Source organism: Cutaneotrichosporon oleaginosum (genome assembly GCF_008065305.1).
Source record: "Cutaneotrichosporon oleaginosum strain ATCC 20508 chromosome Unknown ATCC20508_contig06, whole genome shotgun sequence".
NCBI classification, from domain to species: Eukaryota; Fungi; Basidiomycota; class Tremellomycetes; order Trichosporonales; family Trichosporonaceae; genus Cutaneotrichosporon; species Cutaneotrichosporon oleaginosum.
In genome coordinates, this window is record NW_027072175.1 from 761,855 (window position 1) to 784,078 (window position 22,224).

The window sequence follows — 22,224 nt, forward strand, 5'->3', positions numbered from 1 at the left end:
GATACGAGCTGCAGCGGCTCCCGTACACGCCCGACCGCGGCTGGGGCGCGTGGGACCTCGCGAGCCACCACTACTCCGGCTCCCGCCTCGAGCGGACATGGCTGAACGAGCTCGTGAGTGGGCCGCCGACGGGTCTTGACGCCAGATCTCGCGCATCTCCGAGTTCGTGGGCGCCCGCCAGCTGAGCGAGGACGCGGCATACCAGTCCTTCGTGCGCGTGTACTACAAAGGCGACGGGGCGGACGCGGGCAACCGCTCGCTCGGCGGCGCCGCTGCGTACCAGGCTTACTTGTGAGAAGCACGTACACGCTCACGCTCACGCAGACTGTGGTGCCGCGACCATTGGCCCGTGTACGCGCAGAACTCGCACGAGAGCAATATGATGCTGATTGCCGGCATGGCTGTTGCGGAACGTGAGTCTGCGTCGCGCCACTCACGCCAGTCCACCGCCTCTGGGACGTTGTTGATCCCCGCTCGTCCCGCGCCAAACTCAGCACTGCGAGCGAGTACGCAGCCGCCACCGTCAGGTACCTTTACGACCGGGTGTGTGATTCTGTGGAGGGCGCTGACGACAGCACTTTGTCCAGTCCCAGTATGGCGCACAGCCCACCTTCCGCCCGCTGTACGCGCGTCGCCGCCGCGACTCGGACTCGAGCTCGGCCTCGTCCAACTCGCGCCGCGACCGCCGCCATTCCCGCCGATACGACGAGTTCATACAGCCCCACCTGATGATGCAGCCCGGCATGCAGCCTGGCGTTATGCAGGCTGGCGTTATGCAGCCCGGTATGCAGCCCGGCGTCATGCAGTCTGGGATGATATCCGGCGTCCCCATGCAGCCCGGCATGCAGCCGGGCATGCAGTACGCATACGCGCAGCCGTACGCCGCATGCTCGTACCAGTGTGCTCCGGTCTATGCGGGCTACGTCCAGCCGGCGTATGTCGCCCAAGCCGGTGCACAGGGATATTACCCCGTCACGGCGGGTGGCGCGTACTATGCCGGGGTGGACCCCAATGTGGTGAGTGAGGCGATTTGAGGCAGCCGGGGTGACCCGCACGGGCTCGTGGGCGCCAACCGAGTCTCTCTGTCATCTAACAGCAGTACCGTGATCCCAATCAGGTCCAGTACGCGCAGGGGTACTATTCGCCGCAGGCGTACGGCTATCCCCAGCAGGGCTATCGCTACTATTAGCTTCGCAGAGCAGTTGGAACGGAGCGGCTGGAGTAAGCGCGAGGCAGGGGACGATGATTCAACATAAACTCAGTGTCTCGGTATCGGCCTGTACCAGGCAGGCCATAGTGAAATGAAACATGATATAGTACAGTGATGCGTGTCGGTCATGGATCTCTATTATGCTACTCAGGCAGCTGTGTGGGCTGGACGAGCGGTTCAGGTCTGCCGTCAGCGAGAGAATGATCAGGACTGACCGTAGTGCGAACACAATCTTCTTCCGCACCACCCCCACGACCTCATAGTGTCGCGTACGCTCCGGACGGGCCGCCCGCCGCCGTGCGCGGTGTCGCTCCTCCCGCTCGCGCGCAGCTCGCTCCTCCTCACGCGCCCGCTTGCGCTCCTCCTCCGTCTCCTCCGCATCGTCAGCCTCGGACGGGAGCATGCCCAGCCGCGCAACGGGCGAGCTCTCCAGGTCTGATGAGTAGTCGTGCGCGCTCGAGGGATGGAAGCTGAGCGGCGAGCTGGGTGGCAGCGGCGGCACCACTTGTTCGGGGAAGAGCGGTGGCTCATCTTCCTCGGGAAAGAGTGGGGGCTCATCTTCCTCTTCCGCTTCCTCCCCTCCGGCCCCCCCGCCGACTGCGGGCCGCTTCTCCCGCTCCTCCTCGTGCTCGGCGTCACTTTCCTCTTCCTCCGCGTCGCCCTCCAGTGTCCCCTCGGCCGTGGGCGCTGCCGCACGTCGGATCACGGCGTACGGTTTCGGCAGCGTAGCGATCTTGCCGTGCAGAAGGTGGTGCGCGCCGATATGGAGTGTCGGGCGGTCCTGATGTCAGCGGATAAAGCAGCTTGACCTGCCGCGATGTCGCGACGCGCAGACTCACTGGCCGGTCCAGGCCCAACACGCCGACAACGCCGCCCGCCTGCTCGCCCTCCCAGCTCAGCTCCCCCTGCAGTTCGATTACGACGAGCTCGCCGCCGATCTCGGCCAGTGGCCCGCCGGCAGCAGGCTTTGCGAAGTGGTGCGGGTGCAGAGGGAGATGAATGCGCATGATGCAGGCGCGCAGAGAGTAGCTGGAGGATGGAGGATGAAGGTGATGTCGAGCAAATGACGAACGCGTCGCGACGCGCCATGTCAGGCACCTCTCATACCACGTGGCGTGGCTTGGGGGCTGATTTTGCCGCCGGCACGGATGTCCAAGTGGAACACATTGGGGAACCCTGTCAATTGCATTTCTCCATCTCACTCCTCTCCTCGACATGTCCGGCCTCCCCCAACCCGAACTCCACAAGGACGCAAAGTTCGTCTTCCTGTCCGACTGGGTGAGTTGTTTGACGGTGGATGGAGGCGAGAAGGCTAGGATGGGGCTGCCATGACGCGCGACGGACCAAGGCAGGCCCGGGGTTGAGAGAACTCCACGGCTGACGATAGGACGGAACTATCACGGACAAGGACAGCAACGACTTCCTCGTCGACAACCTCGGCTTCGGCGCTGAGCAGCGGTGAGTTCTCTCCGCGGCGGACTTGGCTGTGAGCTATGAACTCATTGCGATGGGCATGGGCCGGTGATGGGCGTTGCGCTGTCTCGTCGATCGCAAGGCACGCCACGTCCAAGCGGTCGGAGTGGCAGTGCGTCGTTCTCGACGGAGTCGAGTACTGCTAGCTCTGGGAGCTGCCAAGCTGTACCCATGGCCAGAGACCATGACGCGGCCGATGTCGCTCTAGGCGATCTAAACTCTTGTCAGGCTGCGCGATCGCACTCATGAACGCACGATCGCTGCAGCGGGCGCAGCTGGCCGCGCTGCACAGGCGCCGCTTAAACGGCCATAGACGGGCAGAAGCCTCATGCGCCGAGCGCACTCGGTCGTAGGCTGCTTCGCCGCTGTGCCGCGCCGGCAGCAATCACAAGCCAGGGCCTGGCCGGCGAGCCGGCTGGCCGTGCGATGCCGTGCGCCAGGACTAGTGCTCCCGGGCCTGCTCGCACCTCATCTCGCCCCATCCTCCCGCTCGTGGCCCCTCCCTTCATTCCCGTGGCACCGTGGCACCGCTGACCTTCAGCAAGGCGGACAACGTCAAGGTCCTCACTGGCGAGAGCAACTTCCGCGATGAGTTCCGTTCCATGATGCAGAGCGTCAAGGTGCCATATGAGGAGTGCAAGGAGGTCCTGCGGCAGAGTGAGTGGATCCTCGGATTGTGGAACATGCGAAGGGCTTGGCTAGGCGATCACAGACGACAGAGAAGCAAAGCCCGAAGGATGGGGATGCACATGACCGACGACGGTGGATCTGTCGGCGCTTCGGCACTGCGGGCGCATGGTGACATGCCGTGGATCGCGCTGCGACCCGGCGTCACAGGCGTCACCACCTGCGCCCGCTGATCTCAGCGTATTCTTCGCTGCATTATCCTCAGCAACCTCCCTCTCGCCTTCCTTGACCAGCCTGTCCCCTCTTTCCATCCGCTCACACGCAGACATCGACCTCGACCCCGGGTTCCTCGAGTTCTACACCTGGTGCAAGGAGAACGGAATCCCCCTGATCATCGTGTCTTCCGGCATGGCGCCGATTATTCGCGCTGTGCTCGAGAAGCTCGTGGGCGTTGCCGAAGCGTCGCAGATGGAGATTATCGCCAACGACGTAAAGTACACTGATCCCGAGGGCAAGGGCACGACATGGGACATTGTTTACCGCCACCCCGAGAGCGGGTTCGGGCACGACAAGAGCCAAAGCATCATCCCGTACCGCTCGATCCCATCCCGGCCGACGCTATTTTTCGCAGGCGACGGTGTGAGCGACCTCAGCGCGGCGCGCCACGCCGACCTTCTGTTCACTAAGGTTAAGCCGGAGGGGAACACGGACCTCGCAACGTTCTGCGACCGCGAGGGTATTCCGCACGTCAACTTCCTCGACTTCCGCAAGGTGCTCACGCTCGTCAAGGAGGTCGTGGCGGGCAAGAGCACGGAGCAGGTGATCAAGGAGAACCAGTAGAAGAGTGAGAGAAGCATGGGAGCGGGCGAGGGACAGCTGGAGCGGGTAGAGATAGACGGGGGTAGAGTATGCATAGATCTAGAGCTAAGCAGACTGCTGGTTTGGGAAGGGGCTCGAGGCGTCTAGCACCGGCGAGGCGGATTGCTGCCATGCTGATTGCTGCACTCCGCAGCGGCTCTCAACCTCCGCCCTCAACCACGTGACTTGCCCGACTCCTCCGCTCCGCCTGGCCGTTCCGGATGAGTGGACCAATCAGAGCAATGCCGACGGTTGCCCGCGCTCTCTGTCGTGTCTTCGAGTCGAGTTTCCCAAAAGTCAAGGCAATCTCCTTGTTCTTCTGTTCTTTCTGCCCACCACTCCTCTCTCTCCCCCTCCCTCCCCCCTCTCTCTTCCTCCTCCACGACGCGCGACGGACGCGACATCACCATGTCCGACCTCGCCGACGTACTCAAAATCTCCATTCTCGGAAACGAGTCGATCCACGTCGGCTTCCACCTCCTTCCCTACATCTTCCGCACCATCCTCACCACCCTCCCATCCTCGACCTATGCTCTGATCACCGACACCAACCTCGCTCGTCTTTACCTCCCGGCGCTGCAGGATGCCTATGAGACCGCCGCAAAGGAGGCGGGCGCAAAGTCCCGCTTCCTCACGTACCAGGTCGCGCCCGGCGAGACCGCCAAGTCGCGCGAAGTCAAGGGCGAGATCGAGGACTGGCTTCTCGACCAAAAGTGTACGCGTGACACTGTTATCCTAGCGTTTGGCGGCGGCGTCATCGGCGACCTCACCGGCTTCGTCGCAGCGACTTTGTGAGTCACCATGTGGAGGCCGCTGACAAGAGCATGCGCGGTGTCAAGTTCGTGCAGATCCCTACGACGCTGCTGGCCATGGTCGACTCGGCCGTTGGCGGAAAAACAGCCATTGACACGCCCCACGGCAAGAACCTCATCGGCGCGTTCTGGCAGCCGAGCTACATTTTCGTTGACTTATCGTTCTTGTCTACGTTGAACCAGCGCGAGTTCTCCAACGGCATGGCCGAGGTCGTCAAGACGGCCGCTATCTGGAAGGCGGACGACTTTGCTCTTCTCGAATCGCGCGCCGAGGAGATCTCGTCGGCCGTATCCACCAAGGCGGACGGCCACGCCGGCCGCTTTGCTAAGGATCGTTCGGTGCCCCAGACCCTCCTCCTGACCGTTGTGTGCGGCTCTATCTACGTCAAGGCGCACATTGTCACCATCGACGAGCGTGAGACAGGTCTCCGCAACCTCGTCAACTTCGGTCACTCGGTCGGCCACGCCATCGAAGCCGTACTCACCCCGACGATTCTGCACGGGGAGTGCGTGTCGATTGGCATGATCCTCGAGGCTGAGATTGCGCGCCACATGGGCGTCCTCTCTCAGGTCGCCGTCGGCCGCCTCACCCGCGCACTTAAGGCCTACGGGCTCCCCGTGACTGTCCACGACCCGCGCATCGCCAAGCTCCCGGCTTCTACACAACTTACCGTCGACCGCCTCATCGACATTATGCGCATCGACAAGAAGAACTCGGGCGACCAGAAGAAGATCGTCATTCTTTCGCGCATTGGCAAGACGTACGAGGAGAAGGCGACAGTCGTACCCGACGTGATTATCCGTAAAGTCCTCGCGGAGGCTGTTGTCGTCAAGGCGGGCGTGCCCACCAAGTCGCCAGTCACCATGGCCACGCCAGGCTCCAAGTCAATCTCGAACCGTGCGCTCGTCCTCGCCGCGCTCGGCAAGGGAATGTGTCGCATCAAGAACCTTCTGCACTCGGACGACACGGCTGTCATGATGAACGCCCTCTCCGAGCTCAAGGGCGCCGAGTTCTCTTGGGAGGACGGCGGCGAGACCATCGTTGTCGAGGGTGGTGCGGGCAACCTCACGCCCCCGCCGAAGGGCAAGGAGCTGTACCTCGGCAACGCGGGCACAGCCGCGCGTTTTCTCACTACCGTCTGTGCGATTGCGCAGACTGGAAACGACAAGCAAACTGTCATCACGGGCAACGCGCGCATGAAGCAGCGCCCCATCGGCCCGCTCGTTGATGCCCTCCGCGAGAACGGCACCGAAATCACGTACAACGAGGCCGAGGGATGCCTGCCCCTCGACATTGGCGCCGACGGCCTGCGTGGTGGGCACATCAAGCTCGCTGCCTCCGTCTCGAGCCAGTACGTCTCGTCAATCCTCCTTTGCGCGCCCTACGCCAAGGAGGCTGTTACCCTGGAGCTCATCGGCGGTCAGGTCATCAGCCAGCTTTACATTGACATGACTATTGCCATGATGGCCGAGTTCGGCGTCAATGTCGAGCGCAAGAAGGATGCCAGCGGCAAGCTTCTTGACGTCTACGTCATTCCCAAGGCCGTCTACATCAATCCCGCCGAGTATAACGTCGAGTCGGACGCCTCAAGCGCAACGTACCCGCTCGCTATTGCTGCGATCACCGGCACAACGTGCACTATCCCCAACATCGGCTCGAGCTCGCTCCAGGGCGACGCACGCTTCGCCAAGGAGGTCCTGGAGCCCATGGGCTGCACGGTCGAGCAGACCGCCACCTCGACCAAGGTCACTGGCCCGCCCATCGGTCAGCTCCGCGCCCTCGGAAACGTCGACATGGAGCCGATGACGGACGCGTTCCTCACTGCCTCAGTCCTCGCCGCAGTCGCAACTCTTCCACCTCTTCCTGGCCGCGAGGTCGAGGGCCTCCGCCCCGAAGGCTCGCGCATCTACGGCATCGCTAACCAGCGCGTCAAGGAGTGCAACCGCATCAAGGCGATGCGGGACGAGCTCGCCAAGTTTGGCGTCGAGACGGACGAGTTCGCAGACGGCATCATCGTCTACGGCAAGAAGTACGACTCGCTCAAGACCGGCGTGTCCGTACACTGCTACGACGACCACCGCGTTGCTATGGCCCACGCTGTCCTTGCGTGTGTCGTGGACGGCACGATTCTCGAGGAGAAGCGCTGCGTCGAGAAGACGTGGCCCAACTTCTGGGACGACCTGCAGACCAAGATCGGCATCGAGTTCGACGGCGTTGAGCTGGACTCGCAGGCGCAGGCCTCGACCTCGGGCACCTCGCCCATGGAGCATCCCGTACTGCTTATCGGCATGCGCGGCGCGGGCAAGACCTACATCGGCCAGATTGCCGCTGAGACTTTGGCTGGCGAGTACACCGACGCCGACGATGTGTTTATCGAGACCACGGGCCAGCACGTGTCCGAGTTCGTCGCTGAGCACGGTTGGCCCAAGTTCCGCGAGACGGAGACCACTATTCTGTCCAAGTTCCTGCGCGAAAAGCGCGGCAACCACGTTATCGGGCTCGGCGGTGGTGTCGTCGAGTCCGTGGCGGCTCGCAAGATGCTGCAGAACCACATCGCCGACGGCGGAGTCGTGGTTCACGTCACGCGCGACCTCGAGGAGCTCGAGGCCTACCTCGACCAGATCGGCGGCACGCAGCAGCGGCCCAAGTGGGGCGAGGACTTTGCGTCCGTCTTCCGCCGCCGCGAGCCGTGGTACCACGAGTGCAGCAGCCACGAGTTTGTCAACATCATCAACCCCGTCGCGGACATGACTCTGGACCAGCACCACAGAGCCATGCGCGCCGAGTGCTCCCGCTTCTTCAAGTTCATCACAGGGAGGAATAACAACCGCGTTGAGGTCTCGGGGCCGAATGCGAAGCCATCAGCTTTCCTTTCACTCACGTTCCCGGACGTCACTCCCGCGCTGGCGAACATGGACGTGCTCACGGAGGGCGCGGACGCGATCGAGCTCCGCATCGACCTTCTTACCGTGGACGGCAAGCCGCCGACCAAGCCCCAGCTCCCACCCGCAGCCTACGTGGCGAAGCAGCTTGCACACATGCGTCTTGTGTCGTCGCTACCCGTGGTGTTTGCCGTCCGCTCGAAGGACCAGGGAGGATGGGCACCATCAGACGACGCGGCGGGCTACGAGACCCTCGTGCGTCAGGGGTGCCGCATGGGTGCCGAGTACGTCGACGTTGAGCTGGCGTGGCCCGCCGACACAATCTCGCGCATCGTCGCCGGCAAGCGCGACAGCGCGCTCATTGCGTCGTGGCACGACTGGACGGGCGACATGAAGTGGGACGGGCCCGAGGTTGCGGCCAAGTACGCCGACGGCTCGCGCTTCGCTGAGGTCGTCAAGATCGTCGGTACGGCCAAGAGCCAGGCGGACAATGCCGCGCTCGCCATCTTCGCGGAGCGCAAGCGTCGCGCGGGTGGTGTGCCGCTCCTTGCGATCAACATGGGCGCGATGGGCCAGCTCTCGCGTGTCCTCAACCCTGTCCTCACGCCCATCACGCACTCGGCTCTTCCTTCCCGTGCGGCGCCGGGCCAGCTTACAGCCCAGGAGGTGATGCAGGCGCGCAGTCTGATTGGATTGCTGCCGTCGCGCAAGTTCTGGCTGTTCGGCTCCCCGATTGCGGCGTCAGTCAGCCCGACTCTGCACAACACAGGCTTCAAGGTGCTGGGCTTCCCGCACGAGTACGGCCGCTGCGAGGCAGCCACGATCACGGACGCAGTGAAGCAGGCGCTTGCCGACCCGGACTTCGGCGGTGCAAGTGTCACCATCCCCCTCAAGCTTGAGATCATGCCCCTCCTGTCGGAGGTGAGCGAGCACGCGCGCACCATCGGGGCGGTGAACACGGCGGTTGTGCGCACAGGCGCAGACGGGCAGCGCGAGCTGCACGGCGACAACACGGACTGGATGGCGATTGAAGAGGCTGCGCGCGCTAACCTGAACCCGGCGCTTGCTGCGGGCAAGGAGGGCCTGACGACACTCGTCATCGGGGCGGGCGGCACGTGCCGCGCGGCGATTTACGCACTGCACGCGCTCGGCTCGCGCTGCATCCTCCTGTTCAACCGGACGCGCGCGAACGCCGAGAAGGTCGCGGCCTCCTTCCCGGCCTCGTACGGCCTCGTGGTCGTCGACGACCTTGCGTCGCTGCCCGCGCCGCCCGCCGTTGTGGTCTCCACGGTGCCCGGCGCATCACTCAGCACCACCCCCGGCGAGGGCATATTCCTCCCCCCCTCCGTGCTCGCCGCGCGCGGCGGCGTCGCCATCGACATGGCGTACAAGCCGCACAAGACGGCGTTGCTCTGCGCCGCCGAGGAGGCTGGGTGGGCCGCCGTCACGGGTATCGAGATCCTCTGCCTGCAAGGTTTCAGGCAGTTCACGCTCTGGACAGGCAAGCCTGCGCCAAAGCATGCCATGCGCAAGGCGGCCATGGAGCAGTACTTTTCGTCGTAGGGAGCTGGGGGTAGGGAACATATAGAAGATAGTTGACATGTCAAGGATACAGTTTGAAGTGGAGGGGTGTCGACAGTTAGGAGCACGCGATGTGAGAGCAGCGTGGAGAGCAGCTGCGGCGGCTTTGTGAGAGGTACAAGCCTGTTTAACCTAGTCATCTCCTTCGATACGACCGAAAGCCCATGACATCTGCAAATCCTCGCAACTTGAGTTCTTCAAAGGTTGTGCAACTGGCGTAGAGTGGACCTCCTCCACCAGATAAAGGCGCAGATCGTCCCTGACATGCGGCTATTTGCGTCACTTCTTATTCGGCGCCCCACTTTATCTGGCATGGGCTGATCCGCATCCAGCGATTCTCAGTCCCGCGTCGACGCACGCCGTCCTCTCCTCGACGTCGAGACATGTCTTGATAACACTCTCCGCTCAGCTCAGAATGGACCTCCTCCTGCCTCGAGGACCGCCCACGGCCCCGCCCCCAGATCTCGTCGTGAGTTCACCCTGCTTGACGCCCGAGGCCAGCTGACGGCAGATCCACAAGTAGGTCCGCCCTTTCCGCTCTCACCCACCATCCCTCATGCGACTAACCCCAGCGCGAGCGTCACCGACCATGCATGGCAGCGCAAGTTTACGATCATATGGGCCTCCGTCATAGCCTTCAGCACGCTCTGCTCGATCCCATGGATCCTACGCGCGATCCGGCAGAGGCGGCTGTACGCCGGCCTCTCGATCCGTGAGAGCGACGTGCGCCCCGCCGAGAAGACTCCTGTCCCGACTCCGCCTCCACCCCGCCCCTCATCCACCGTGACGGCGGCGCTCGCCCTCCTCCAATCCGCGGCGCTGTACACGCCGCGCCTGTGGCGCCGCGCGTCGCTCTCGCTCGCGCAGATGGCGCTCGTCGCCGCCCTCCTAGCCGCCGCCATCGCGTGCTGGACAACCGGCGCGGACTTGAAGACCAACTCGAACCGCGCGGGATATCTCGCGCTCGCGCACCTCCCCCTCCTCATCTTGCTCGCGCTCAAGACGCCGCTCCCCCTCCCCGTCTTCCTGCCGTCGCTGAGCTACGAGCACTACAATTTCCTGCACCGCTGGGCGGGGCGCAGCGTCTGGCTCGCCGCCACCGTCCACATGGCGTGCTGGCTCAACCAGTACATCTCGACGGGGCAGTGGGACCAGGTGTGGAAGAGCAAAAGCGTGCGCGGCATGGTCGCGTACGCCATGCTCTGCATGGTGGCGGTGACGTCTATCAAGCCCGTCCGGCGGAGGTACTACCAGATTTTCTGGGCGAGCCAGTGAGTTTTCCGTCTGCAGTCGCTGACCGCAGCGTCATCTTCTTCGTCGGCTTCTTCGCGGGGCTGTGCTACCACACCTCGCACGCGCTGTCTTGGGTCTACGTCTGCGCGGGCCTCTACGCCTACGAGTGGGTCATGCCCTAGCTCTGCTGACCCACAGCCTCTTCGCCCGCCTCCTCCGCTACAGGCTTAAAGACGCAACCCTGGTTCCCATCGACGCGACGCTGACGATGATCTACATCCCCGACTGCGACGCCGGCTGGCTCCCTACACAACACGTGCATCTCCGCGTCCTGCGCGGCGCGGGCATATTCGAAGCCCACCCGTTCACGATCACGAACGCGCCGCCCGCCGCGCTCCGCGGCAACACGCGCGGCATCGTGCTCTACGTCAAAGTCGCGGGCGACTGGACGCGGCGCGTGCACCGCATGGCGGGCGAGACAGGGCTCGAAGAGGGCGACGACTACGAGCTCCGCGAAGCGCTCATCGAGGGGAAGTGCGGGGCGGAGCACCCCGGCCGGCGCGTCACCGTCATGCTCGACGGGCCGTACGGCGGCCTCAAGATGGATTTTAGCGCGTACGGCCGCGCGCTGGTCATCGCGGGCGGGTCGGGAGTCACGTTCCTCCTCGGCACGATCGAGGAGATACTCACGTGGCGACAGAAGGGACAGGGGCCAGGCAAAGTGACCGCCGCGTGGGCGGTGCGCGACTTATGTGAGCCGATGACTTGGTACACTGACGCCAGCGACGATCGAGGCGCTCGCGCCCACATTGACGAGGCTGCACGAGCTCGCCGCCGCGCTCGACACCGAGATCGAGTACGCCCTCTTCCTCACGGACCCGCCCGCGACACTGCCCCCCACCATGTCCCTCGTGCCGTCTGCGACGCTCACCCCGTCCCGGCCTGAGGTGCCGTGCCTCGTGCGCGAGGCGCTGGGCGGCGGCGCCTTCGGCGACGGCCCGCGCGGACTCGCTGTCATTGCCGCTGGGCCCGAGGCGCTCGTCACGCAGGCGCGGAACGCCGTCGCAGGGATTAGCGTGGCTGAGCGCGTGCGGGCTGGGGGTATTGGCTTCCATGACGAGGTGTACGCTTTGTAGATTGAGTAAGGGAGGTATACGCTGTGACTGGCCGCGACTTTACGAACGCTGCCAACTACCACTCAACCCGAGAGCCCTTCTTGCACGTCTCCTCCGAGCTTACTGATCTGCTGCAGGTTGTGAGTGTTTAGACGAGGGTGACGGGAGGACACGAAAGGAGCGCGCGACATAGTTGATGATTGTGATAGTTTTCAGATCTGGGCGGGCATATTAAGATCGCCAAATCAGTTTGCACTTGTGCCGTCGGCTGCTTCCTCGCGCGATACATGTATACAAATATAATAAATCATTAAACCCTCTCGTACAACGCAAAGGAGGCCCGGACGGGCTGGGCAAGGTCCACCGGCACCTGCTCCCGTCCCCGGAACAGTGTCCACCCATCCTGCATCGCAATGACCCCCAATCCCGCCTCGACAGGGACCGTCGCCCCAACCAACGCCCATTGCACGCGCGCCATGCGATCGAACATGATCTCCGGCACATATCCGTCCGGATGGATGAGGAGGAGGGGCGCATGCACGCCCGGCGCCCAGCGCTTGACGTGTTACGTATCCCCGCACGTGGGGCAGCTCGCCGAGATGGAGCGCACGCCTGCGACAGAGGCGCCTATGTGCGGCGCCGCCCAGCTCGTCGACACCGAGTGTCTGTCCCCGCCACACGACGTGCACGTGTACCGGTTCGTAAAGGTCGTGGTGAGGAGCGCGTCGAAGCCGCGGTACGTTGAGAGGTGGGAGAGCAGGCGTTCCAGCAGGCCGGTGTCGTCGCCCGCGATGCGGTCCTCTGCCGTCAGAGCCGCCGCGCCTCGACTCACCGACCAGAGCGTCCCCCAGTCGATCGAGGAGGGAGGCGAGCTGGGCCGGGTCGTCCGGCTGCCCGTGGAGAAAGGCGAGCATCGCGCGTACCGTGGCGCTCTTGACGCTGCGGTCTGTGAGATGCTGGGCGAACGCGCTGGCGCGGAGGAGAACGTGAGTGTACGTCGCTGCCACTCTCGTAGTGTTCGCTACGGGGGTGAGTAATGGCGGGAAAGAGTCTAGGCGCGCGGGCGACGCCGCAGATGCACTTGGTGCCTGCGATCTACGCCCCAATGTCGTGTCGGAGTGCCGGCGGGTAGAGGGTAGCCGCGGGGGTGGCGGCGGCAGACTTTGATGTGAGCCCGAGTGGGGCGAGTTGCTTACTGTTGGCCTGGACATGGCCTCGACGTGGAGGCCCGCGTTCCGGAGAAGGGAGGAGAGCGTGGGGATGGAGGAGAGGGAGACGGAGTGAGTGTGGCAAGGCGCCGAGTGAGCGACGGAGTGCGCCTGGCTGTTTGTATGTCCCATTTGGGTCGGCGAGGGGCGGCGCGAGATCGCGTGCTGTCGTCTCAGTGGCGAGGGTTCGCTGCGGGGGAGGACTGGCGCCTCCTCGGTGAGTGGCAAGCCGATGATTGACAGAGGAGCAGGACGGCTGGTGGGCGTGAGTGGACTCAGGCTAACGGGCGTTGGTGCGACGACATTGGCAACTGGTGGGGTGGCAATGGTGGGGCGCCGGGGAGGGCGGATTGCGCGCGATGGTCCCGCATCGCTGGGTGCTGGAGACGGCGCAGTGGTTTGCGATGGCGGTGTGCGCGCCTCGCTAGTGCTTTCTTTGACGGCCGGCCATTCGATGTCTGGTGAGGACCAAGTACGGCTGAGTGGCGCAGCACTGCCGCGCGCAGTGGCATAGCTTTCGCATACCGTCTCGTCGCTGCTCCCCTCGCTCTCGTTTTCGAAGCTCGCCGCGTGCGACTTGAGGCTGCCCGGCGTAACGTGGACGGGGACTGTGGCGCGTGTACTGCGGTTGCGGAAGGGGGTCTTGAAGAGCAGCGGCTCAAAGGGGGGAAAGGGGAGGGGCTTCTCACTGGGCCCGTCGAGCGCATTGAGGATGGCTTCCTGCGTCGCCTGGGCGCGCAGCTGCGACAGCGGACTGCGGACGTGGCCGCTGCCGGCGCGCGAGAGCGGCGAGGTCGGACTGTCAACACTGTGATGCCGCCGGTGGTCCATGAGAGTGAGTGTGCGAAGGTGAGTGTGAGAAGATGAGGGAAGTAGCAGAGGGGAGGGGTAGGAGGGGGAGGATGAGACGCGTCAGTGGTGATCTGTGCGCTGGAGGGCATCACGCGCCAGCGCCAATGCGAGTGCCCTCTGCCCACTGCTGCATAGGCTGTGTGCGGAATGCGCTTGCTCGGCGCACATGTTGACGGGGGCGGCGGGGACGGGGTGGCGGAGGCCGAGTGGGTGGTGGCGGGTATTGCGGAATCCGGTGCAGAGAAGCGTGAGTCGCTGCGTCATACGGTGCGAGGCGATGCCCAAGTGCGCCGCCAACCGCGCCTCTCCTTTCTGGCACCACCTCAACCACATTCCTGCGTCCATGCTAGTGCTGGACATGTGATCATGTGGACGACATCTCGAGATCGGTGTTCGCAAGAGCACATGCTCGCTGTTGGAGGGCATATGCGACCCGAACAAGGCGGACGCGACGATGTCCCGAAGCCAGTTCCGCCCCACATGATACGGATGCAACTGGGTCTCCGATCTCGGACGCAGTATATCTATTCAATGCATACTCCGACTTCCATGCGTACTCAGAACGCGCCGTGCGTCAGCGCGCTCGTGACCTTGCTCGCGGCGCGCAGCCGCGGGCCGTACACATATATCAAGATCGGCGCTATGCCCAGCACAAGGGCGATGGACGCGACGAGCGTCGACGCGAGCGGGTACCCGAGGTTATGGTACATCGCGTGCGTGAGGAGGGGGAAGCATGCAGCGAACATGCTGCGCGAGTACCCGTGCGCCGCCTGCGCGCTGGCCGAGAACGTCTCGTACGCGTCCGCGAGGTAGTTGTACACGCCGGCATACATCGCCGAGATGGCTGCGAACGCAAGCGTCAGGAAGAGCGCGGGGACGGGCCACGGGATGGCCGGCACGCCCGTCCATGCGAACGCGTACATGCTCGCCGGGAAGAGGAGGGCGCCGCCCATCGCCCAGTACAGGCGCGCTTCGGGGCGGGCTTGGCCTGTGGGCGAGCGCGCGCATGCGCGCGCGTACAGCCGCTCTTGGTGGTAGCTGCTTATGAAGCCCAGGAGGCCGCCGAGGATCGTCGTGAGGTTTATCGTGCCCAGCCAACCGGGCGACCAGCCGTACTGCCCGAAGACGAGGAGCGTGCTGCTCATCCCGAGGTAGATGCACGACCAGTTGAAGCCGATCCACAGGCAGATGGCCGTGACGATGGGTTCGGTGAACATGAACTCTGGTGTGAGCGTTCCTTCGATACTCGGCGACGCACGGATGGGCCGGATGCATGACACTTTGATTTTGTGAAAGAGGCTCTCGTGGCTGACGTTGGGCGGGACGTGGAGGACGCCCGTCTCGCGTGTGAGCTTCGCGGCGCGGCGCGCGAGAAGGACGTCCGCACGCGTCTCGCTCAACACGAAGCAGGCGGCCGCACCGGCGAACAGCGCGATTGCCTGCACCCAGTAGCACCATGCGATGCCGGCGTACATCCCAACCCATCCAAGGGTGACGCCGGCGATGCCCTGCCCCACGAGGTTGGCGAGCACGAAGAGGTTCATGCTGAGAGAGCGTTCGCGGGCGTTGAAGAGGTCGGCGATGGATCCACCGATGAGTGCGTTCCCCGCGCTCGCCGCGATGCCCTGCAGCGCCCGCATCGAGAGCAGGAGGGCGAGGTTGGTCGTTAGTGCTTGTGGGATAAAGAGGACAGCGGAGCTGGCGTCAGGCGGGACTTGAAGACACATACATGGCCGTCGCGACCTGGTAAATTCGCTTGCGGCCGAATAGCTCGCTCAGCGGCGCTGTGACTAGGCTCGCGAAGGAGAAGGCGATGAGGTAGCTCGTCACACTGAACTGGAAGCCGAGGCGGGTTGTGTTGAACCTCTCCGGCCCCCAGAAGCCCATGATGCCCGTGCTAGTCGAGTTGGCCGCTGTGAGCAGGCAGATGTAGATCGGGATGAGGACGTTGGTATACTTGCGGCCGCGGGGCCAGTTGAACGGGTTCTGGAGTGAGGGCTGCTCCCCGCCATCGCAACTCACCTCCGGATCATCTTCGTTCCACCCCACGACAACGACCTCCTTGTCGCCCGACTGCTCGTCGTAGCGGGCCTTGTCATTGTCCATGGCCCATTGCGTTGATTGTCAGAAGGCAGGAACGAGGCAATATTAGTCGGTGCTTGGCATCGCCTGCTCGTGTGATCATGCGTCGTATCGGAGACGCCCGGTGGGCGCCACGGGCGGCTGCGGCGGGTGGGAGATGAGCGGAGCGGAGCTAAGCTGGGCCGTGGTGGCGTTGGTGGCTTTCGTAATCTCATCATATTGCCCGTGCCTTGTTCATGGCATGTCCAAGGTACTAGAGCCTTCATGCAGTTTGGGATCGTGGAGTGCTTGGCCTGCATGTGATGCTTGAGGCCCTCCAAGGCCTCATATTCTCCTTTGGCCTTCGGCCGCGCGTACGCTCGTTGTAGCGAAGACGACGGCGCCCTCGCCACCGCGCAGGTATCACCAGTCGGGCCAGACAATCTCTCTTTCGTGCGACATGCGAACGGTCGCCTGAGCCCGCGTGTCAATCACAAGCGCGCGCATGTGCCTCCAGTGCAGTTGTCTGCATTGCATCCTTGTAAGTGAGGGAGAGCATTGGTTCCATCCAGATGTCCAGAGCATGCCCATGCCTCAAGTAGAAGCCCTGAGTCGCTTCGGACTCTGCGGGGCACACAACGCGCCTACAACCTACGTGGTTTCGATCTTGGACGCGAAGATCCAAGTGTCGACTGCCATCAGCCAGCTCTCACTCACACGCACTGTCGCCCGAGTCGCCGTAGCCCGAGTTCATGTCCATGGTGGTCATGAGCTCGTATCCGAGTGCGTCAAACTTGGCGATGATGTGCATGGCGAGCACGCGCGCATGCACGACTTCCATGCCGTCGCTCGTAGCCCAGGGGTTGCCACGCAGCTTGAACTGGTACGAGCCGTCCTTCTCCTTGGCGTCCTGGATTCCCTGGGGCCACAACTGGCGTCAGCTTCAGCGGCGCCGGACGCACGTGAGCGGCGCTGAGGTAGGCGTTGTGGACGTCCTCGTTGGGCGCGTCGATGAGGCGCATCTTGTCCCACTCCTGTCGTCAGCGCTGGCCCCGCGGACTTTACATTGAAGGTGACGGCGAAGACCTCGCGATAGACGGGCGGGCCGGCGCGCATGATCAGCGTGTCTTTGTCGTACTCCTTCTTGCTGAGGTCGGTCGCGACGGCAATGTGCCACCCGTAGCGGCTGAGCTCCTGCAGGATCTCACACATCATCTGCTTCGAGGGCACGGCTTCGCTGCCCTGCCCCTCCCCTTGTGTCAGCGCCGGGATACGGGGACGCACAAGGGTATCCGCCGAGCTTGAACTCCCAGCAGCCGGCGCCCCAGTCGGACAGGTCCTTTTCGCCGTCGATGCCCTTGGGCCAGCTGGCGTAGATGGCCTGGCGCACGACATCGGTGATGGCCGCCGGGAAGTTGATGAGGCGCAGACGGTCGTCCCGGCTCAGCTGGATCGACGCCCAGCCCGCCAGCTGCCACGCCGGCTGCTCGTCGTACTCCGCGGCGGAGGAGGACCACGAGGAGAAGAAGGACATTTGAGTGTGAGTTTGAGTAAGTGAGTTGTGAAGATGAGGATGGGGGGCTGGGCAGCTGGGGACGGTTTCTGACATTTTATGAGACGCGAAACGGAGCACGGTGATGCGCGGAAGCGTGAGTGTGCATGAGACGGGTGATCGTGGTCCGTGTAGCGGAAGATCTTCTCGCACCCGCAGGAAGCGTCAGACGCGGTCGGGGCGGCTTGGCAGCTGATAAACGGCCGCAGAGGTGCAGGACGCCACATGCAGCTGGCGCGGAAGCGGAGAGAGCGCGGGGGTCTTGGAGACGTGGGAACGAGACGGGGCGCGAACGGTCGCGCTGCTCGGACGCAGAAGCGATGTGCGCTGGTAAAACAATCGCGCAGTGGAACAGTATCGCAGTGGCAGTGGCAGTGGTGCCGACGCAGTGCCGGCGGCCGGAGGGCGCGGGAAGAGGCAGGCGAGTTGCGCGAGTAACAAAGCGGCGAAGCAGATGGGTGGCTCGGCCCATTTAGGTGTGCAGGGCATGGCGGGCCATACGTCGTGCTGGTCGTGCTGATGGAGATCGACACGCGTGGCTCGCTTGCGGACGCTCCCCGTTCTCCTGCATGCTGCAACTGCATACCGCATCAGAGTTTGCTGCTACGTCGCCTCGGCGTCGGCGTGCGGCTCGGAGGCAGTGAAGGCGACGAGGGCGATAACGAGACGTCAAATGCAGAACAGGATGTGGGACCCACGTGGCTATCACCTTAAATGGGCCCCACCTGCCAGGCAGCCAGGTCACGGTCGCGCCTGAGCTGCTCACGCGTCAGACGTCCATCTCGACATTCCAGCCAACATCAAGTATACCCACGGCCCACCGCCCGCCGCACGATGGCCGCCGAATTCGACGACGTGTGAGGCGTGCAGCGGCATCGCTGACGGCAGTCTTATGAACCAGCCCGTCGTCATTGACAATGTACGCCTCGCGCCTCGCGTGCCCCGCGCAGCGCCTAGCGGCGGCGCAGCGCAGCGACAGCAGCAGCTGACAGCAGGGCTCGGGCACGATCAAGGCCGGTTTTGCGGGGCAGGAGCAGCCGACATGCTACATCCCGAGCTTGTGAGTTGCGCACGCGGCGGGGCTCACGCAGCGTCGGGCGGCCCAAGCACCCGCGCGTGATGGCCGGCGCGATCCAGGACACGCACTTCATCGGCAAGCGGGCGCAGGAGCTGCGCGGCCTCCTCAAGGTCAAGTATCCGATCGAGCACGGCGTCGTCACCGACTGGGACGACATGGAGCGTATCTGGAATTGGGTGTATACCGAGGGTCTTTCCGCGCTGTCCGAGGAGCACCCCGTGTTGCTCACGGAGGCGCCGCTGAATCCGCGGCAGAACAGGGACACTGCGGCACAGATCTTCTTCGAGACGTTCAATGTGCCCGCGTTCTTCACGAGTATTCAGGCTATTTTGTCGCTCTATTCGACGGGAAGGACGACGGGGATTGTGCTCGACTCGGGAGACGGCGTAACCCACGCCGTGCCCGTCTTCGAGGGGTTTGCGCTGCCGCACGCCATCCAGCGGATAGACCTTGCAGGGCGGTGAGTTAAGAAGGGCGGGAGGAGCGGGAGGGGGCGGTGGGAGGGAGGTGGAGGGGAGGTGGGAGGGAGGCGGGACAGAAAGGAGTGGGAGGGGAGTGGGTCGGAGGGAGCGGAACAAGAGTTTCGACGCGCAGAACACACCCTAACCCTAGCGACGTGACCGAACACCTCCAGCTCCTCCTCCGCAAGGCAGGGCATTACCTGCACACCAGCGCGGAGAAGGAGGTCGTGCGCACGATCAAAGAGCGCACCTGCTACCTCTCGCTGAACCCGACGAAGGAGGAGAAGGACAACGGGGGCGCGTGGGAGGAGTTCCGGCTGCCGGACGGCAAGGTGATCCAGCTCGGCTCGGAGCGGTTCCTGGCCCCCGAGATCCTCTTCAACCCCGACCTCGTGGGCGAGGAGTATCCGGGCGTGCACCAGGTGATCGTGGACTCGATCAACCGCGCCGACTTGGACCTGCGCAAGGCGTTGTTTGCGAATATCGTGCTCTCGGGCGGCTCGACGCTGTGTACCGGCTTCGGCGACCGGCTGCTGCACGAGGTCAAGAAGCTGTCGCTCAAGGACGTCAAGCTCAAGATATATGCGCCGCCCGAGCGCAAGTACTCCACCTGGATCGGGGGGTCCATTCTCGCGGGCCTTTCGAGCGCACGCAAGATCTTCATCACCGCAGACGAGTATAAGGAGGACCCGGACATCATCCACAAGAAGGGCTTCTGATAGACTATGTGTAATGCCATACCCGGACGAGTGTAATGTATACCTGCATATAGACGGCTAGATCTTGGATGTGTCGAGGTACTGTGGGCCCAGCTGATCCACGCGCGTCACGCCCAGCAGCTGCATCCCGATGGTGATCTCCTCCTCGAGCACTGGAGTGAGCTTTGTTTGACGCAAACTTACGCTGCACGGCCTTCTCCACGCCGTCTGAGCCCCATCCAGTCGCGGCGTAGATGAAGGGGCGGCCGAGGCCGACGGCTGTGGCACCAAGGCACAGCGCCTTGAGGACGTCAGTGCCGGTCCGCACGCCGCCGTCAAGGAAGATGTTGAAGTTCTTGCGGTGCAGGACCTGCGGCGCATTCTTGTTCACGTCGTACAGCACTTTCATCGGCGGCTGTGCAAAGTCGAGCTGCCGCCCGCCATGGTTGGAGAGCACCACGGCGTCCGCACCATACTTGTATGCCAGCACAACATCCTCCCACGCCCCGACGCCCTTGACGATCACGGGCAAGCCCGGCGCGTGTTTCCGCACGAAGGCAATGTCGTCCCACGACATGCGAGTGTCATGCGCACTAAAGCTTGCTTCAGTGACTCCCCCACGAGCTTACCCGAAACGCTGGCGCTCGCGGCTCAGCGGCTTGCCATTTGGAGCCGGGTTGGCCTCGGCGTTCAACCGGCGCTCCGTCTCACGCTTCCCGAGCTGGCGTGAGCGTAGGTTGGGTTTGGCGGTCAACTCACGGTCACCGTATCGGCTGTGATCCAGATGGAGTGTGCTCCCGCAGCAACTGCATCCTCAATAGCCTCCCGACTGCGCTCCCTGCTGTCAGCGGTGCATGGAACAGAATCTCACCGGTCAGGGTTCAGATACAGCTGCCACCCAATCTGCTGGCCCTCTCGTGCCGCGGCCTTAACCTCGTCGAGCGAACGCGACGCATAATGAGAGAGCACTTGGAAGATGCCTGTCGCACCAGCGCCGCGGGTCACGGCCACCTCGCCCTCCGGCTGACCCAGGCCATTACGTGCTGTGGGCGCAACGTACACCGGGATGCTCGATTTGACGCCGAGGAACTCGGTAGACGTGTCGACGTCGTGCACATCACGCATGATGCGAGGGCGGAAGAAGATTCGTCTGAAGATCGCAGTGTTTTCGGCGAGGGCTGGGGTTAGTCACATCCAAATAGGCAAGTGTGTTATGTACGGCCATATACTCACCACCCTCGGTATCCGCGCCGGTCGAGTAGTAAGCCCACGCGTGCAAGGGGAGAAGGTCCTTGGCGTAGCGCTAATGTCAGCGTCGTTAAGCTGCGCGCGACCCGCTACTCACCTCAAAGTCTGACAGCCCCACCACCGAGTCGACACCAAACAAGGACCTGCGCGCCGTCTCAATCCGGTCGTCCTCGGCACTCCTCTGCGAAGCCAACACCGCAAGCTCTGCCATCAGCATGCCTCTATCCTTGCCTACACACCTTCGGGGTCAATCACGCCGACACAAGGCACCTGCTTGGTGTACTTCTTGATCGTATTGGGAGGGTGAATGGCATGAAAGAGCTTTGTAGCGTCTCGCCCTCCATTCTCGAGCAGGATGCGGAGTCCGCCAGGCTGCATGTCAGCACTGCGGCGACGCACAGAACCCGATTCAAACGCACATGTACATTGGCAAACTCAGACACGCTGAGGTCAGCTGCACGCTCGTCAGCTCGTCAATTGTACTTACTCATACACCTTGCCGTCGACAGCGACCCAGAGGGACCCAGCCTGCCAGTGCTTTCCGAGCTCTTCGAGAGTGATGATCCGCTCGCCGGCCTTGGTAATGCGCGAAGCATCCGCATGTGCCTGGGGCAGGAAGGCGTACGTTGTGCCCGCCTGCTGTCAGCCAGGATACGGAGTGCACTCACAATAACTGCCGCGCCGGCCGCGGCGAGCGTCAAGCGCGTTGCGAGCCTCGAGCCGGCCACTGAAGTCGAAGAAGAGGCGAAGCGGCGCGCCGAAGTGCGGCCCGCACGGGCTGCGCGGGCTAGAGGACGTGCGAACATGCTGGCGTGATGTCAGAAGGGAGGTGACAGTCGATGTGGATGGACTGTAGTTATTTACGGGCTACGCGCTGCCCATGCTGCCCACCCCGATGGATGCAGCGGTCGACGGTCGGGCTCGCCCGCAAGCGAGGATCGGCAACTGCCGGCGTTGGCAGAGATCGGATAACGGACATGACCGTGCCTTGGTATTACTCGGCCATGGTGAGCCAATGGGGTGGGGGAGATGACTGCGCAAGCGGCGAGAGCGGTGAGCTCGAGACGGATGGTGGCCGCATGTGGATGTGCATGTGATGTGAATGTGCATGTTGGCGATGTGAATGCATGCATCGCAGATCGCAGATTGCATTCAGCTGGCTCGCTCGCATCTCCCGTGGTTGGTTGCCACGCTGGGGTGGACGGTGAAACCAAACACACGTCAACCGTGGGAAGGTGGAGGGAAGTCCAATCAGGCTGACCGTGGGAAACCTT

General features: G+C 63.5%; 9 protein-coding genes across 9 annotated transcripts; 4 read left to right on the forward strand and 5 right to left on the reverse strand.

Moving 5' to 3' along the window:
- Positions 1–1,353: 1,353 nt before the first annotated feature.
- On the reverse strand, positions 1,354–2,217 carry COLE_06733 (uncharacterized protein; the record flags this gene model as incomplete). The annotated part of the gene is made up of 3 exons (XM_018421292.2): positions 1,354–1,393; positions 1,426–1,991; positions 2,050–2,217. 3 exons carry the CDS (start codon positions 2,215–2,217, stop codon positions 1,354–1,356), a joined length of 774 nt encoding a protein of 257 aa, XP_018279862.1.
- Positions 2,218–2,425: 208 nt separating this feature from the next.
- On the forward strand, positions 2,426–4,150 carry COLE_06734 (uncharacterized protein; the record flags this gene model as incomplete). The annotated part of the gene is made up of 4 exons (XM_018422777.2): positions 2,426–2,488; positions 2,598–2,668; positions 3,225–3,340; positions 3,636–4,150. 4 exons carry the CDS (start codon positions 2,426–2,428, stop codon positions 4,148–4,150), a joined length of 765 nt encoding a protein of 254 aa, XP_018279861.1.
- A 426-nt stretch (positions 4,151–4,576) lies between these two features.
- Positions 4,577–9,426, forward strand: COLE_06735 (uncharacterized protein; the record flags this gene model as incomplete). The annotated part of the gene is made up of 2 exons (XM_018426572.2): positions 4,577–4,959; positions 4,992–9,426. The coding sequence occupies 2 exons, from the start codon at positions 4,577–4,579 to the stop codon at positions 9,424–9,426; spliced, it is 4,818 nt and encodes a 1,605-aa protein (XP_018279860.1).
- A 433-nt stretch (positions 9,427–9,859) lies between these two features.
- On the forward strand, positions 9,860–11,813 carry COLE_06736 (uncharacterized protein; the record flags this gene model as incomplete). Its single annotated transcript, XM_065626498.1, has 5 exons — positions 9,860–9,913; positions 10,009–10,715; positions 10,748–10,843; positions 10,876–11,429; positions 11,461–11,813. The coding sequence occupies 5 exons, from the start codon at positions 9,860–9,862 to the stop codon at positions 11,811–11,813; spliced, it is 1,764 nt and encodes a 587-aa protein (XP_065482192.1).
- A 289-nt stretch (positions 11,814–12,102) lies between these two features.
- COLE_06737 (uncharacterized protein) lies at positions 12,103–13,831 on the reverse strand (the record flags this gene model as incomplete). The annotated part of the gene is made up of 3 exons (XM_018425295.1): positions 12,103–12,348; positions 12,403–12,593; positions 12,625–13,831. The coding sequence occupies 3 exons, from the start codon at positions 13,829–13,831 to the stop codon at positions 12,103–12,105; spliced, it is 1,644 nt and encodes a 547-aa protein (XP_018279858.1).
- Positions 13,832–14,409: 578 nt separating this feature from the next.
- Positions 14,410–15,958, reverse strand: COLE_06738 (uncharacterized protein; the record flags this gene model as incomplete). The annotated part of the gene is made up of 4 exons (XM_018420776.2): positions 14,410–15,074; positions 15,111–15,550; positions 15,582–15,838; positions 15,875–15,958. 4 exons carry the CDS (start codon positions 15,956–15,958, stop codon positions 14,410–14,412), a joined length of 1,446 nt encoding a protein of 481 aa, XP_018279857.1.
- A 664-nt stretch (positions 15,959–16,622) lies between these two features.
- On the reverse strand, positions 16,623–17,447 carry COLE_06739 (uncharacterized protein; the record flags this gene model as incomplete). The annotated part of the gene is made up of 4 exons (XM_018424958.1): positions 16,623–16,844; positions 16,876–16,947; positions 16,979–17,166; positions 17,198–17,447. 4 exons carry the CDS (start codon positions 17,445–17,447, stop codon positions 16,623–16,625), a joined length of 732 nt encoding a protein of 243 aa, XP_018279856.1.
- An 852-nt stretch (positions 17,448–18,299) lies between these two features.
- On the forward strand, positions 18,300–19,723 carry COLE_06740 (uncharacterized protein; the record flags this gene model as incomplete). Its single annotated transcript, XM_018421290.2, has 5 exons — positions 18,300–18,322; positions 18,354–18,384; positions 18,461–18,525; positions 18,557–19,003; positions 19,156–19,723. The coding sequence occupies 5 exons, from the start codon at positions 18,300–18,302 to the stop codon at positions 19,721–19,723; spliced, it is 1,134 nt and encodes a 377-aa protein (XP_018279855.1).
- Positions 19,724–19,780: 57 nt separating this feature from the next.
- Positions 19,781–21,756, reverse strand: COLE_06741 (uncharacterized protein; the record flags this gene model as incomplete). Its single annotated transcript, XM_018422776.2, has 11 exons — positions 19,781–19,875; positions 19,907–20,301; positions 20,332–20,423; positions 20,462–20,540; positions 20,574–20,880; positions 20,936–21,005; positions 21,048–21,154; positions 21,190–21,322; positions 21,370–21,394; positions 21,438–21,586; positions 21,619–21,756. 11 exons carry the CDS (start codon positions 21,754–21,756, stop codon positions 19,781–19,783), a joined length of 1,590 nt encoding a protein of 529 aa, XP_018279854.1.
- Between the last annotated feature and the right edge of the window lie 468 nt (positions 21,757–22,224).